This window comes from Portunus trituberculatus, chromosome 23 (assembly GCF_017591435.1).
Source record: "Portunus trituberculatus isolate SZX2019 chromosome 23, ASM1759143v1, whole genome shotgun sequence".
Classification (NCBI taxonomy): domain Eukaryota; kingdom Metazoa; phylum Arthropoda; class Malacostraca; order Decapoda; family Portunidae; genus Portunus; species Portunus trituberculatus.
The window spans coordinates 11,178,320-11,190,819 of record NC_059277.1 but is presented as its reverse complement, the minus strand read 5'-3'; the positions used below and the strand labels follow the sequence as shown (position 1 = coordinate 11,190,819).

Here is a 12,500-nt window from a genome sequence, read left to right as displayed (position 1 = left end):
ACACACACACACACACACACACACACACACACACACACACACACACACACACTGCGTCGCCCCGCAGTGGAAAACGATAACACGTATAACCTCGTGAACAAAGAAAAGACAATAAATAAATGAATAAATCAACCGATATTTGGCGGTGACCGACAGTGCGTCTATCATTTCTTAGCATATTCTTCCACCACCATCACATCTGCAACGCTATGCACTACCACCACGGCAGTAATCTTCGAAGGACACGAGAATGATTAGCCATGGTTTCTAGACTGTCTCCTCTGTTAATAATGGAGAATTCTTGTTTACTGGTAACTAGAACCGTAAAAATAAACATTCTTAGTCCATTCAATACGGAGACGCATTTTTACCTTGACTTTTCGGTACGATTAGACGATTTTATGTGCATTAGGAAGGGTCTATGGAGATCAAAAGATTAATAGCCAGTGTCTTCGCTTTTTTAATCCCAATATATGTTTCTGAAGCTGTATAAAATTGCCAAATAGTAACCAGAACTTTTACTTTGACTTTTGGATACGATCAGACGATTTTATTTGCATGAAGAAGGGTTTATGGAGGTCAAAAGATTAATAGCCAGGGTTTTTGCTATTCTAATCCCAATATATGTTTCTGAAGCTGTATAAAATTGCCATATAGTAACCAGAATGATTATGAAAATGCATCCTGGTACTGAAAAGATTAAAACCCCGAGTACGTTTATCAAGAGCCTTAATATTATGTAGTATACTTGCTATTAACCCCTTAAGTACTGGGACACATCTTTAACTTGAGATTTGTTTACGATGAGACCATTTTATTGACATTAGGAAGGATCTATGAAGGTCAGAAGATGAATGGCTACATTCTTCACTATTTTAATCCCCCACGTAAGTTTCTGAAGCTGTATAAAATCACCAACAGTAAGCAGAATGAATATGGAAACGCGCCATGGTACTGAAGGAGTTAATAGTTAATACACAAGTAACGGACATGCAGGTTTCAAATGCCAACAAAGAGCTGGGAGGGAGGGAGGGAGGGAGGGCGCTGGATGACTGGTCCTGCAAGAATCAAAGGCATCTCCAACTGGTTCTTAGCACGGGTGTGTCTTGGTACGTGATACTCAACTTTCAATCTGTTGGTAGAGGTGGTGATGGTGATGGTGGTGGTGGTGGTTCACGTGGTGGGGGTGGTGGTGGTAGTAGTAGTAGTAGTAGTAGTAGTAGTAGTAGTAGTAGTAGTAGTAGTAGTAGTAGTAGTAGAAGTACTTGTTGTTGTTGTTGTTGTTATTGTCGTAAAACCAGACCAAATGAAATCAAGTCCAATATATTTTGCTAAATGTAACATTTCCACACAACAGTGGCCTTGGCTACGTAAATTTAGAGCCTGACAGTCTCACGGTGTGTGTGTGTGTGTGTGTGTGTGTGTGTGTGTGTGTGTGTGTGTGTGTGTGTGTGTGTGTGTGTGTGTGTGTGTGTGTGTGTGTGTAACTAGTGCACTGGGCCAAAAGGCTTTTCATAGCTCAAACCGTTCGTGTTTCTCGCAACATCTTGACTTCCACTGCTGCCTCGCCAAACATCCCTCTTTATCCTTCCCCATCCGCCCGCCAGATACAATAAAAATATATAAATAAATTAATAAAAAGGCATCGCTAACTGAACACTAATTCCATGACTCGTGCTGCTGTGAGAGACGTGCGGGATCTGTGGAGGCGAGGCGAAGCGAGGCGGTGTCCTTAGAATACACGTGTTACCTCACTGGGCTTGTCGGTTGTTGCTAATGCTTAAGAGCCCCGCCGCGTCCCCCACCCTGGTCCTGTCCCCTTCTGGGTGTTACGACGGTCAAGGATAGATGGTGCACACACACACACACACACACACACACACACACACACACACACACACACACGATTCTTTATTAGTGTGTTTAGTATTAGTGAGCATTCAAAGCACCAGCCTTTTTTTTTCTTCTCCTTTTCTTCGTTACGTAAATATTATGTAAAATTATTATTGAAGTCAAGATGCGTGTTTGTTTTTATTTGTTTTTTGTTTGTTTTTATTTATAGTTGTTGATGTTTCTAGTGTTGTTGTTGTTGTTGTTGTTGTTGTTGTTGTTGTTGTTGTTGTTGTTGTTGTTATTGCCGTTCTACATTTATAATTTGGTTACTAGTACTCTCACTGTTCTGTTAGCCTTGTCTTTCTCTTTCTCTTGTTCTTGTCTTTTTTCTTTCTTTCCCTCCGTGTTTCTCTTTTTTTTTTTTCTCTCTCCATTCTAGTTTTCTCTTCCACGTTGTTTACTTCTTGCATTGATTTTTTCTTTTCTTTTTTTCCTCCTTTCCTGTGTTGACCTTCTTCTTTAGAACTCTCAACTATTTTTCCTATTTTCTTTTGGCATTAACTAAAATGAGAGGAAAAAATAGTCAAACCTTTTCCTTTACTGTGTGTGTGTGTGTGTGTGTGTGTGTGTGTGTGTGTGTGTGTGTGTGTGTGTGTGTGTGTGTGTGTGTGTGTGTGTGTCAAGATCCCCACGTACACGGTCATAACTTCTTACATTTGCACAGTCATCCGCCGCACTCCATCCTCCTTCTTCCATCACACACACACACACACACACACACACACACACACACACACACACACACACTCCCAGTCAAAGTCAAACTGTCCACAGCCACACTTGAAGACCCCATTCGCTTCTACCAGCCTGTCAAACTGTCCACAGCCACACTTGAAGATCCCCCCACAGTCATTTCTACCAGCCTGTCAAACTCAACAGAAATACCAACACATCCTGAAAAATCTGCAGTAAATTCCGCTACTTTCTCAAGATATCAACGGAATCAGGAAAAACACCCTTGAAAACCACAATAACTACTCGTAAACTATTAAACCATCAACAAAGTCAGGAAAAACACCCTTGAAAACCATAATAACTACTCGTATACTATAAAACTGTCAACGGAATCAGAAAAAACACCCTTAAAAACTCAAACAACTTCCACAAGAACCTGTTAAAAACAGAAGCAGAAATAACACGCCAAAGAAAATTTTAATCCCTTCAGTACTATGAGGCGTCTTCATATTCATTCCGGTTACTATTTGGTGATTTTATACAGCTTCAGAAACTTAAGTGGGTGATTTAAATAGTGAAGACTGTGGTTACTACTCTTCTGACCTCCATAGACCCTTCGTAATGTAAATAAAATAGTCTAATCGTTCATAAATCTCAAGGTAAAAATATGTCCCACTATTGAAGGGGGTTAAGAAGACACATTTAACCTAATATAACCTAACCTAATTCAACCTACTAAGATGTGATTAGATACGGTACACTTAGTAATGGTATCTCTTACATCCAACAGTTCCTCGTTTTGTTCAACTATCACTATCTTGTTTCTATCCAGAGTTGGTGTGACGAGTACTGAATGATATCACTGGTTATCGTGCTCCTGACCTTCATCTTTAGTCATTTTCCACTGTCTAGCTTTGCCACTCGTCTCGTTAACTATATATATAGGTACAACTTCTCTCTGCTACCTGGTGATTCCTTGCTGCTCACTGGTTATCGTGTTCCTGACCTTCTGCTTTAGTCATTTTCCACTGTCTAGCTTTGTCACCCGTCTCATTAACTTTGTATATATAGGTAGAGCTACTCCTCTTTGCTACCTGTTGATTCCTTGCTGCTCACTGGTTATCGTGTTCCTGTTCTTCTTCTTTAGTAATTTTCTACTGTCTACCTTTATCACTCGTCTCCGTAGTTTTGTATAAGTCTAGCTTCTCTCCTCTGCTATATCTGGTGACTCCTTGCTGAATCACATCTCACTCTTCAGACATTCGCTTCATTATTTAACTCCTTCAGTAATGGGACGCATTTTTACCATGAGTTTTTGGGTATGATTGAATGATTTTATTTGCATTAGGAAGGATTTGTGGATATCACAATATTAACCGCTTCAATATTGGGACGCATTTTTACCTTGGATTTCTTGTTTGGTATGATTAAACGATTTTATTTGCATTAGGAAGGGTTTATGGAGGTCAGAAGATTAACTCCTTCAGCAATGGGACACATTTTTACCCTGGGATTTAAATTTGTGTACGATTAGAACATTTTATTTACATTAGGAAGAGTCTATGGAGGTCAGAAGCTTATTGGCCTGTCTTCACTATTTCAACTCCCACATAAGTTAATGAAGCTGTATAGAATCACCGTACAGTGAGCAGAATCATGGTACTAAAGAGGTTAATAGTCACCGTCCTCCCTCCCACTTCCTCTTATCATTTTGTCATTTTTCTTCCTTTATTTATTTCCCAAGCAGTTTTTTTTTTTTCTACGTTCGTTTCCAGTTTCCTTGTTTTATTCTCTAGTTATGTTTTGTTCTTACTTTTTTTTTTTCCCTAACCGGCCATTTTTTGTACGTCTTTTGTTTTGCCTTGCTTTCTCCACCTAATATTGCCTTACCCGTGGCTGCGAGTGCTACACACACACACACACACACACACACACACACACACACACACACACACACACACACACACACACACACACACACACACACTACTTGGAGTGCTTCTTAACACCACAAACACTGAATTAGACCGCGCTGTCACACCACCATCACGCCACGTCACAGTGGCAAAGTTCCGGATCACACACACACACACACACACACACACACACACACACACACACACACACACACACACACACACACGTGCATTTTTATCCACTTTATTTGTTTGTCCACGTTACGAAAATACTTCAAACTGGAAACTGGTCCAAAGATTCACTAAACATGAATTATTTGCATTTCCTAGTTTTTTTTTTTTTTTTTTTTTTTTTTATGGAGAGGGAAGACTCAAAAAGTGAATTACATATAAAACATATAAACGCTGCTAGTTTTCTCTCCCCTAAACAAGAAAACGAATAAAAAATAGAGAACTGAGGTCTAGAAATCAAATCAAGATACCTTATTTTTAAGCACAAAGTAAAATGATCCGAAACGTTACTCAAAACGTTAACTGATTGCTAATTCCATAACAGATGTTTTGGAGGAAAAAAAACCGTACAAATGCATTATACCTCTGACGTATGGCAGTATCGTTCCCCTACAACAATAACAACAAAAATAACAACAATATAACCGTACTTTTCACCTATACTGTTTTCTGAGATTAAAAAAAAGAATGAATAAATCAGAAAACAACAGAGTACACGGGTATAAAGTACAATGAAGAGGCGTGTGGTGATAAGTGTAGTGTTACGCAGCTCATTACTACTCTTATCAGTGACCGCTGGCTGGCTATAGTTGGGCTCACACAAACACACACACACACGACAGACATGAGTAGCCGTGATTACTTAACTAGTCCAGACACGCGCACCGCTCCTCGTCACTATCTTAACGCTTCGCATCTATTATTAAACTCTCCTATCTGTTAAAGGTCCACCAATTGTTGACATTTTGTTAAAATTGTCAGTAAATTTGAACACATTAAGGAAAGATGAATGACGATACCAGACCTACCCGCAACTACTACTACTGCTACTACTACTACTACTACTACTACTACTACTACTACTACTACTACTACTACTACTACTACTACTACTATAAATAAAATTGCCTGCGCCACTAATGGGTGGAAGCTGAACAGCGCTTCCTATACATACTCTTCAATTACACCACAGGCGCTATAGGCCATACCATAAAAAACTACTACTACTACTACTACTACTACTAATAATAATAATAATAATAATAATAATAATAATAATAATAATAATAATAATAATAATAATAACAATAATAATAATAATAATAATACCAGTCACAGCGGTGGTGGTAATAGTAGTAGTAGTAGTAGTAGTAGTAGTAGTAGTAGCAGTAGTAGCAGTAACAACAGGAGTAGTAGTAGTAGTAGTAGTAGTAGTAGTAGTAGTAGTAGTAGTAGTACAGTAGTAGTAGTAGTAGTAGTAGTAGTAGTAGTAGTAGTAGTAGTAGTAGTAGTAGTAGTAGTAGTAGTAACAACAGGACAGGAGTAGTAGTAGTAGTAGTAGTAGTAGTAGTAGTAGTAGTAGTAGTAGTAGTAGTAGAACTAGTAGTAGTAGTAGTAGCAGTAACAACAGAAGTAGGAGCAGTAGCAGTAGTAGTAATAGTAGTAGTAGTAGTAGTAGAAGTAGTTATTGCTGTTGTTGTAGTTGTTGTTGTGGTATATTGATTACCTTTACTTCTAAGTTATCATGAGAATCACTATCGTCATGCTAAACAAGAATACCAACAAAATACTGACAATAGTTTCGTCTATCAGAGGAGACCACACAAATATATAACAAACTGACTAACGTTTATCATTTTGAATCTCCTCTCCGCAAATCCCTTCCTTTACTTGCACTGCTTTACCTTCCACAGCGCGGTGCTGCTGTGTACAGCGCTTTCTACTCTCGAACTTGGCGCGGTCTCATAGTTGTTTCCCGCAGCCAGGCGAGCAGTAATCTGCACTTAGTACGTACTGTTTATGCCTCCCTGCCTCACACACTTGTTAATTCTTACAAATGACTTTCCTTATTAAATCTGTCACTGTTCATCCGTCACTGTAACCATTCAAACCCCTTTAAAAACCAGTACATTTGTTTTAAAAAGGCTCCTTTTTTGAAGCACTACTCTCTCACCACAACTATTATCAATGGCCTTCAAGAATTGTTTGCCAGGTTCTGAAGAGTATTTTTCCTAATGATAATGTAGAAACCTCTCTAATTTGCTGTTAAACCTGTAATAACACTCTTAAAGATCACATTTTACTTAAATTGAAGCCTTAGAAAGTTATGGTGGTGCGGGCGGAAGCGTTTTAGAATAGTGAACACAGTGATGCACCGCCACCGCCTCCAGGAACGTCACATGGAGTACGTCACTCTGGTATCGATTCGTCCCCGTTCCCAGCTGCCCCGCCTTGTCATTCCTGCCACCTACAGACTACCGCTAATGTTGTGGCTGCATGGCATGAGCCAGGCAGCAGTACGTGTAAAGGGGATTCACTAAGGCATAACACAGTCGTGGAGTCTGGGTGGCGGGAGTGAGTGACAGGTAGACAGGATGGACTGACAGCGCGGAGGAAAGCATGGCAAGTTCCCAGTCCTCACATACACTATGTTCTGAAGTGTATGTCCTCAAACCCATACCCTCAAGACCTGCTGAGAGTGGTAGGAACACTGACCTGAGAGATTGCCTCCTTTCTCTCCGGCGTGAGCTCCATGTTAGCGTCAACACCTCCTTCTGATTCCAGAGAGTCTGGGCCACTGCCGCTGGAACCGTTGCCGAACGCGGTCTCCCATCCGAACAGCCTCATCACGCCAGATAACACAGCCACCAAGGAGATAACCACTTGATTCCCCTAGCGCCGAAGGATGTTCACAATAAGATAACGTTTATCTCTATAAGGTTAAGCTGTTTATCTGACACTAGGTATAATCATCGATAATTCTTGGGTATTTATAGTTCACAGCCGCGCAGTTCGTATCCAGGTACTTCTGTGTGGAATGTTCAGGTGTAGGAGTGTGTGCATGTGTGGTGCAGGCAGGAACCCGGCACGACACGGCTTGTCAGGAAAGCTGTGCTGTGTGTTTCTGTCTGACTACAGTGACTAGTTCAGGTGACGAGGAAGCACTCCTACCTTGAACATGCTGCCAAACTCGCCGTAGCTTTATAATATTCTATCTTTCTATCTATCCATGTGTTCGTATGTAAAACTTTTAGCTTATGTCATCATCATTTACATTTCGATGTTTTATAAACAAAGATTAAGTTCTTTTAATCTCATCTGTGATAAGGTGGTGGAGTGTGGATGGGAGGCGGCGCGTTGCCAGACGTATGATGACCTCCTATGTTTTATTTTTTGTGTGATGTTCATCCGGTAATGAATGCCAACAGGAAGATAAGGCACTTGGGTTACTATTCTTGTTTCTCTCTTTTTCCATCCGGTAGCTTTGTAAGATAGATATGGTAGAGTCTGTTTATAGTAGTAGCTATATGTATGCATAGTACCCTACTTACATGTACTACTAAATCTTATATTCTTCTGTTCGGATTGTTCTTAATACATAACATAACCCTACATGTACAGTACATCGTGCATGTAGTTGTTGAATGTTACGAGGGCTTACATACTTGTTCCTGTCAGAGAGAGAGAGAGAGAGATGCACAAATAAGATAGATAACTCTTCAATTGAATGTCCATTTAACCAGTATTCTCGTCTTATACATTATTAATGAATTATTTTTTTCGTTACTGTTAGACCACACACTCTGGCTTTTCGTTTTAGAATAGTTTACCTCGAAATGAACGCTTGGAAGACGTTTTCTTACATTCTCATTTTGATTTTATCTATTTTTACAACCTGTAAGATAAATTCATAATACATGGCCATACGTTTCAACACTTCCAGTTAGCGCCCCCAGCAAGCTGTAACGAAAAAAAAAAAAAAAAAACATCCCAGTGGGGCTCGAATGTGGAACAAAAAGGGATCGGTGGAACGTAACCCCCATTCAGTTACCATCAAATGGCTTCCACATTACTTGACTATGACATTAGCCACGCCCGCCACAGACTCGGCCGAAGCCTCCTCGTCAGGAAGCGGCATTGGGGATGGCTGAGGCACTATAACCCGGCACTTTCTGCCCTGTGGTCTGGAGAGTTTCCCCAGGACGCCTAGCGCCCCGGAAGCGGAACGTCCACTGAAACACCACTAGGCTGGCTCCCAAGGAACCTTTTGACGCTTTTGTCGTATTCTTTTCTTCCAATTTGTCACTTTATTTATTTTTTCAGTACCATGACGCGTTTTCATATTCATTCTGTTACTATTTGGTGATTTTATACATCTTCACAAATATAGGTGGGGATTAGAATCATCTGCTTCCATAGACACTTCCTAATACAGATTAGATTGTCTGATCAAACCCAAAAATCAAGGTAAAACTGGGTCTTATAATTGAAGGGCTTGATAAACTGACATGTATTCACGTATAAACCGCCCAAACCGTGACGCTCCCACCCATCAATTGACAACTTGAACCGCCTACAAACTACAAAGTGGATATTACGAATTTTTAGGCACATTTTTTTCGACTATTGAATAAAACCCTTGTTAGAGTTTTCATGTGTGACCAAACTACTTTGCATATTTTTGTATTATAAGAAAATAAAGAATATTTTGCCAGCGAAGCACAAATGAAAGACACTATTATGTAAGGACCGTGAGCTGGGCAAGATGGTACAGATTGGCTCGACTTGTGGAGAGGTAGAGGAGTTGTGATTAGTTGTTTTTGGTCATTTTTTACAATTATTTCTTTATATTTATTAGTATCCTGAGGTGGAGGTTATAATGAAGCTTGTGAAACTTTAGCGTTAAGGGAATGGTGGGTGGATGTGTTGGTTTGTGGATAAAATGTAATTATATGGAGGGAAATTTTAAAGGGACAACGCCATTAGTGTTTACATTGTGATTTATGTATTTTTTTTCCTTTTCTTGATTTTTTTTATTACTGTATTGTAGAGTGGTGGTGTAATAGACACAGTGTGATACAGAATGATTGAGTCTCTGAGTAGTGTTAGTGTTGTGTGTGTTGCGACTCCTGACACAGGCAACATTGAGACAGCCTGGCGGCAGACGTCTGCAAAAGTAGTTATTTACGCCCATCGAGGTCTAATAGCACTAGTTCTGGTCTTATAGGTCAGGTCAAGGATTGTTGTGAACCTGCCATTAGAGGTAGCTGTGACCTTGCTGAACGTCTCCCTGTGTGTCTCGCAGCTCAAAGGTACAGTCACAGTCTGCCCTCTCAACACAGCTCGCCTCAGTAAATTTGCAGTCTTACACCAGTTTCTCACTTTAGGATGAAACTTTTTTTTGTGGTAGTTGTGGACTTGTTTTGAATGAATATGCACTTTGTTTCCTTTGCAAGTCAATACTTTTTATATTCCCCCTCTGGGGCCCTCCCCCTTCTAAAAGAACATGGTCTGTTCCCTTAGAAAGTACTGAATTGCCATGAAAACGATACAATGACTAATACAAAACAGATCAAAATGTACCAAAAGAAAATACTTTTGTTATCACAAAGTCCCACTAAAGTAACAGTCCAAAGTTTAGACTACTGCTGTGGAGAGTACTCGCCCCACCACTGGTCACCGCTGCCCAAGTCAACCTATTGTAGCTTGGCTATTTAACCTTAATTAAACTAACCTAACCTAGCTAATGGAAATTAGTTGAGGCAACACGCACCGCTGATACATCTTCAAAACAAATTAACTTTATCTAACCCAGTCAAAGGGATCTAACCAAAGCAAACCAGACTAACCTGACTAGCAATGCTAAGGAAATTATATGGAGTCATTATCTTATTTCTCTTTGTAAAAATCTGGAGATACAATAGAAGTAATCGAGGTGACACTCTGCCTGATCAGATTTCTTCCGTACACTGATTCAAATCAAATCACTTCTCTCCACAAAGTGTTCTGATTGGCTACATTTATTATGTAATATTTTTATTGGTCAGTGGTTGGATGTGCAAACAAAAGAACCAATCACTGTCATTCATTTCACATGTGCGTAAATAATGTGACAATACACACCTTAACAACATCTCTCTCTCTCTCTCTCTCTCTCTCTCTCTCTCTCTCTCTCTCTCTCTCTCTCTCTCTCTCTGGTATGTCATTAATGGTTTTCTTTCTTCCTCAGATGGATCAAAGTGGACAGCAACAGGTGAGAGTATGTGCTTTCTTCTAACAAGAGTGAACAGTGCTCTCTCACACACATAAAATACTTGTTCACAATCCCATTTTCTCAAATAAACTGGGAGGTGATCAGAACAAATGAGATATATTAACAATCATCCTTTGAAACCTTTACAAATATAGGCAGGAGGAAACACACACAGGAAGTTTGCTAGGGAAAAGGTTAAAAATAATAGAGGTATCAGTTAACTGTTGTTTTATTTGTGTATGTAGACAAAATATGGTTGAGAGTGAGTGGAAACTCATGTACAATGAGGCCCCAGAGAGAAGCTTGCAGTTAACATGTTGACAAGAACAGTAACTATGGAGATACTGGTGAAAGATAGTAAGAAATGTAACATTGCTAGAATGAGTAAGAGGTTCAGCATAGTGTGTTAAAGAACGGTCAGTGAGACAAAAGACTTGCAAGCACAATCACTGGTGATCATGTGAGATGAACCTTCCTTACTTGCTCTATTAAAGTTTTCTGTAGAGTTAGCAACTGGGAAGAAGAGAAGAACTGATAGAGAAAACACAAACCAGATGAGCTATGCTAGCAAGAAAAGATGTGAAATTTCCAGCTAATATTTTTTAGACAAGACCAGTGCTGTGTTAAGGTTTTGGTTGTATCTGCAGTGGGGCACTGATGGCACACTCACTGTCTACTGACTCATGATGGTCTTCCTCTCTCTTTGTCTGCATTAGATATTCTGAAAGTGTTAAATATTTACTGCACAGCTGCATGATTTTTGTTTGGCTCTTACTTTAAAGATGGAATGATTCAGTATATTTTCCTTTACACTTGGCAATGCACACAGATCATGTGACATTGACACCTGTGTCTTGGACATGCAATTCCCTTGTCCATGCCCTGCAGGCCTGTCAAGGGCCAGGCCGATCATTCATTCATGGTGACTTGGGGTTTAAGGTGGCAGTAGTGTGTACAGGTACAGACAACACCAGAGTATCAGTTTAAACTAGATCCACTCTAGTAGTATGTTTACAGTGAAGGAGGAGTGTAATTGAGAGTCAGTGGAGAAGAAAGGTTAGTTGAGTGAAAGATTGTACTATTAGGTGGACAGTGATGAGATTGGATTTTTGACTCCTTAAACAACAGTTTGCTCTGCCCCCATTGTGAAATATTTATCGACATGTTTATTTTACATTGATGTATTTGTATGTGTAACTACCACATACACATACAGTAGTAGTCATAGTAGTTGTAGCATTACTAATTTATTGACGGTAACACTTGAAAACATTGAATTAAAGTAAAAAGAAATAAAACAAACATTTTTATCAAACACAACAAAACACACACAAGTGATTCTCTCATTATATGACCACCACCACCACCACCACTTACCTTTCAACCTCAAATTACTCTCTCTCTCTCTCTCTCTCTCTCTCTCTCTCTCTCTCTCTCTCTCTCTCTCTCTCTCTCTCTCTCTCTCTCTCTCTCTCTCTTTCAGGGTGTTGGCGCTGCGGGAAACCAGGTGTCTCGCTCAGCTGGCCTGGCCCTCACTGACTTCCTCATGCAGCTGGAAGAATATAACCCAACGGTGTGTGTGTGTGTGTGTGTGTGTGTGTGTGTTTCTGTCTTTGTTCAGCTTGTTAATAATTAACCATCAGGGTATAAGATGATGCTGGATCTTTTTTCAAATCTTTTATTAACAAAATTTCATGTATTATTATTATTATTGTTATTATTATTATTATTATTATTATTATTATTATTAT

At 39.6% G+C, this 12,500-nt stretch overlaps 2 protein-coding genes across 4 annotated transcripts in view; one reads left to right on the top strand and one right to left on the bottom strand.

Moving 5' to 3' along the window:
* The window catches only part of LOC123507633 (SEC14-like protein 2), a 25,314-nt gene extending 17,673 nt beyond the window's left edge, over window positions 1–7,641 (bottom strand). Inside the window, exon 1 of the mRNA XM_045260666.1 lies at window positions 7,212–7,641. Within this exon, the coding sequence (XP_045116601.1) occupies window positions 7,212–7,343 (132 nt within the window). The 5' untranslated portion in view covers window positions 7,344–7,641. The remainder of the gene's footprint in view (window positions 1–7,211) is intronic.
* A 1,581-nt stretch (window positions 7,642–9,222) lies between these two features.
* Window positions 9,223–12,500, top strand: part of LOC123507635 (transcription initiation factor TFIID subunit 10-like) — a 7,511-nt gene continuing 4,233 nt past the window's right edge. Inside the window, exons 1-4 of one of the 3 annotated variants that reach the window (XM_045260670.1) lie at window positions 9,255–9,291; window positions 9,724–9,808; window positions 10,726–10,749; window positions 12,233–12,322. In XM_045260670.1, the coding sequence (XP_045116605.1) occupies window positions 10,726–10,749; window positions 12,233–12,322 (114 nt within the window). In that variant the 5' untranslated portion in view covers window positions 9,255–9,291; window positions 9,724–9,808. Of the gene's footprint in view, window positions 9,292–9,520; window positions 9,809–10,725; window positions 10,750–12,232; window positions 12,323–12,500 lie in introns of those variants that run through there. The other 2 variants (XM_045260669.1, XM_045260671.1) reach the window with 2 other exon arrangements.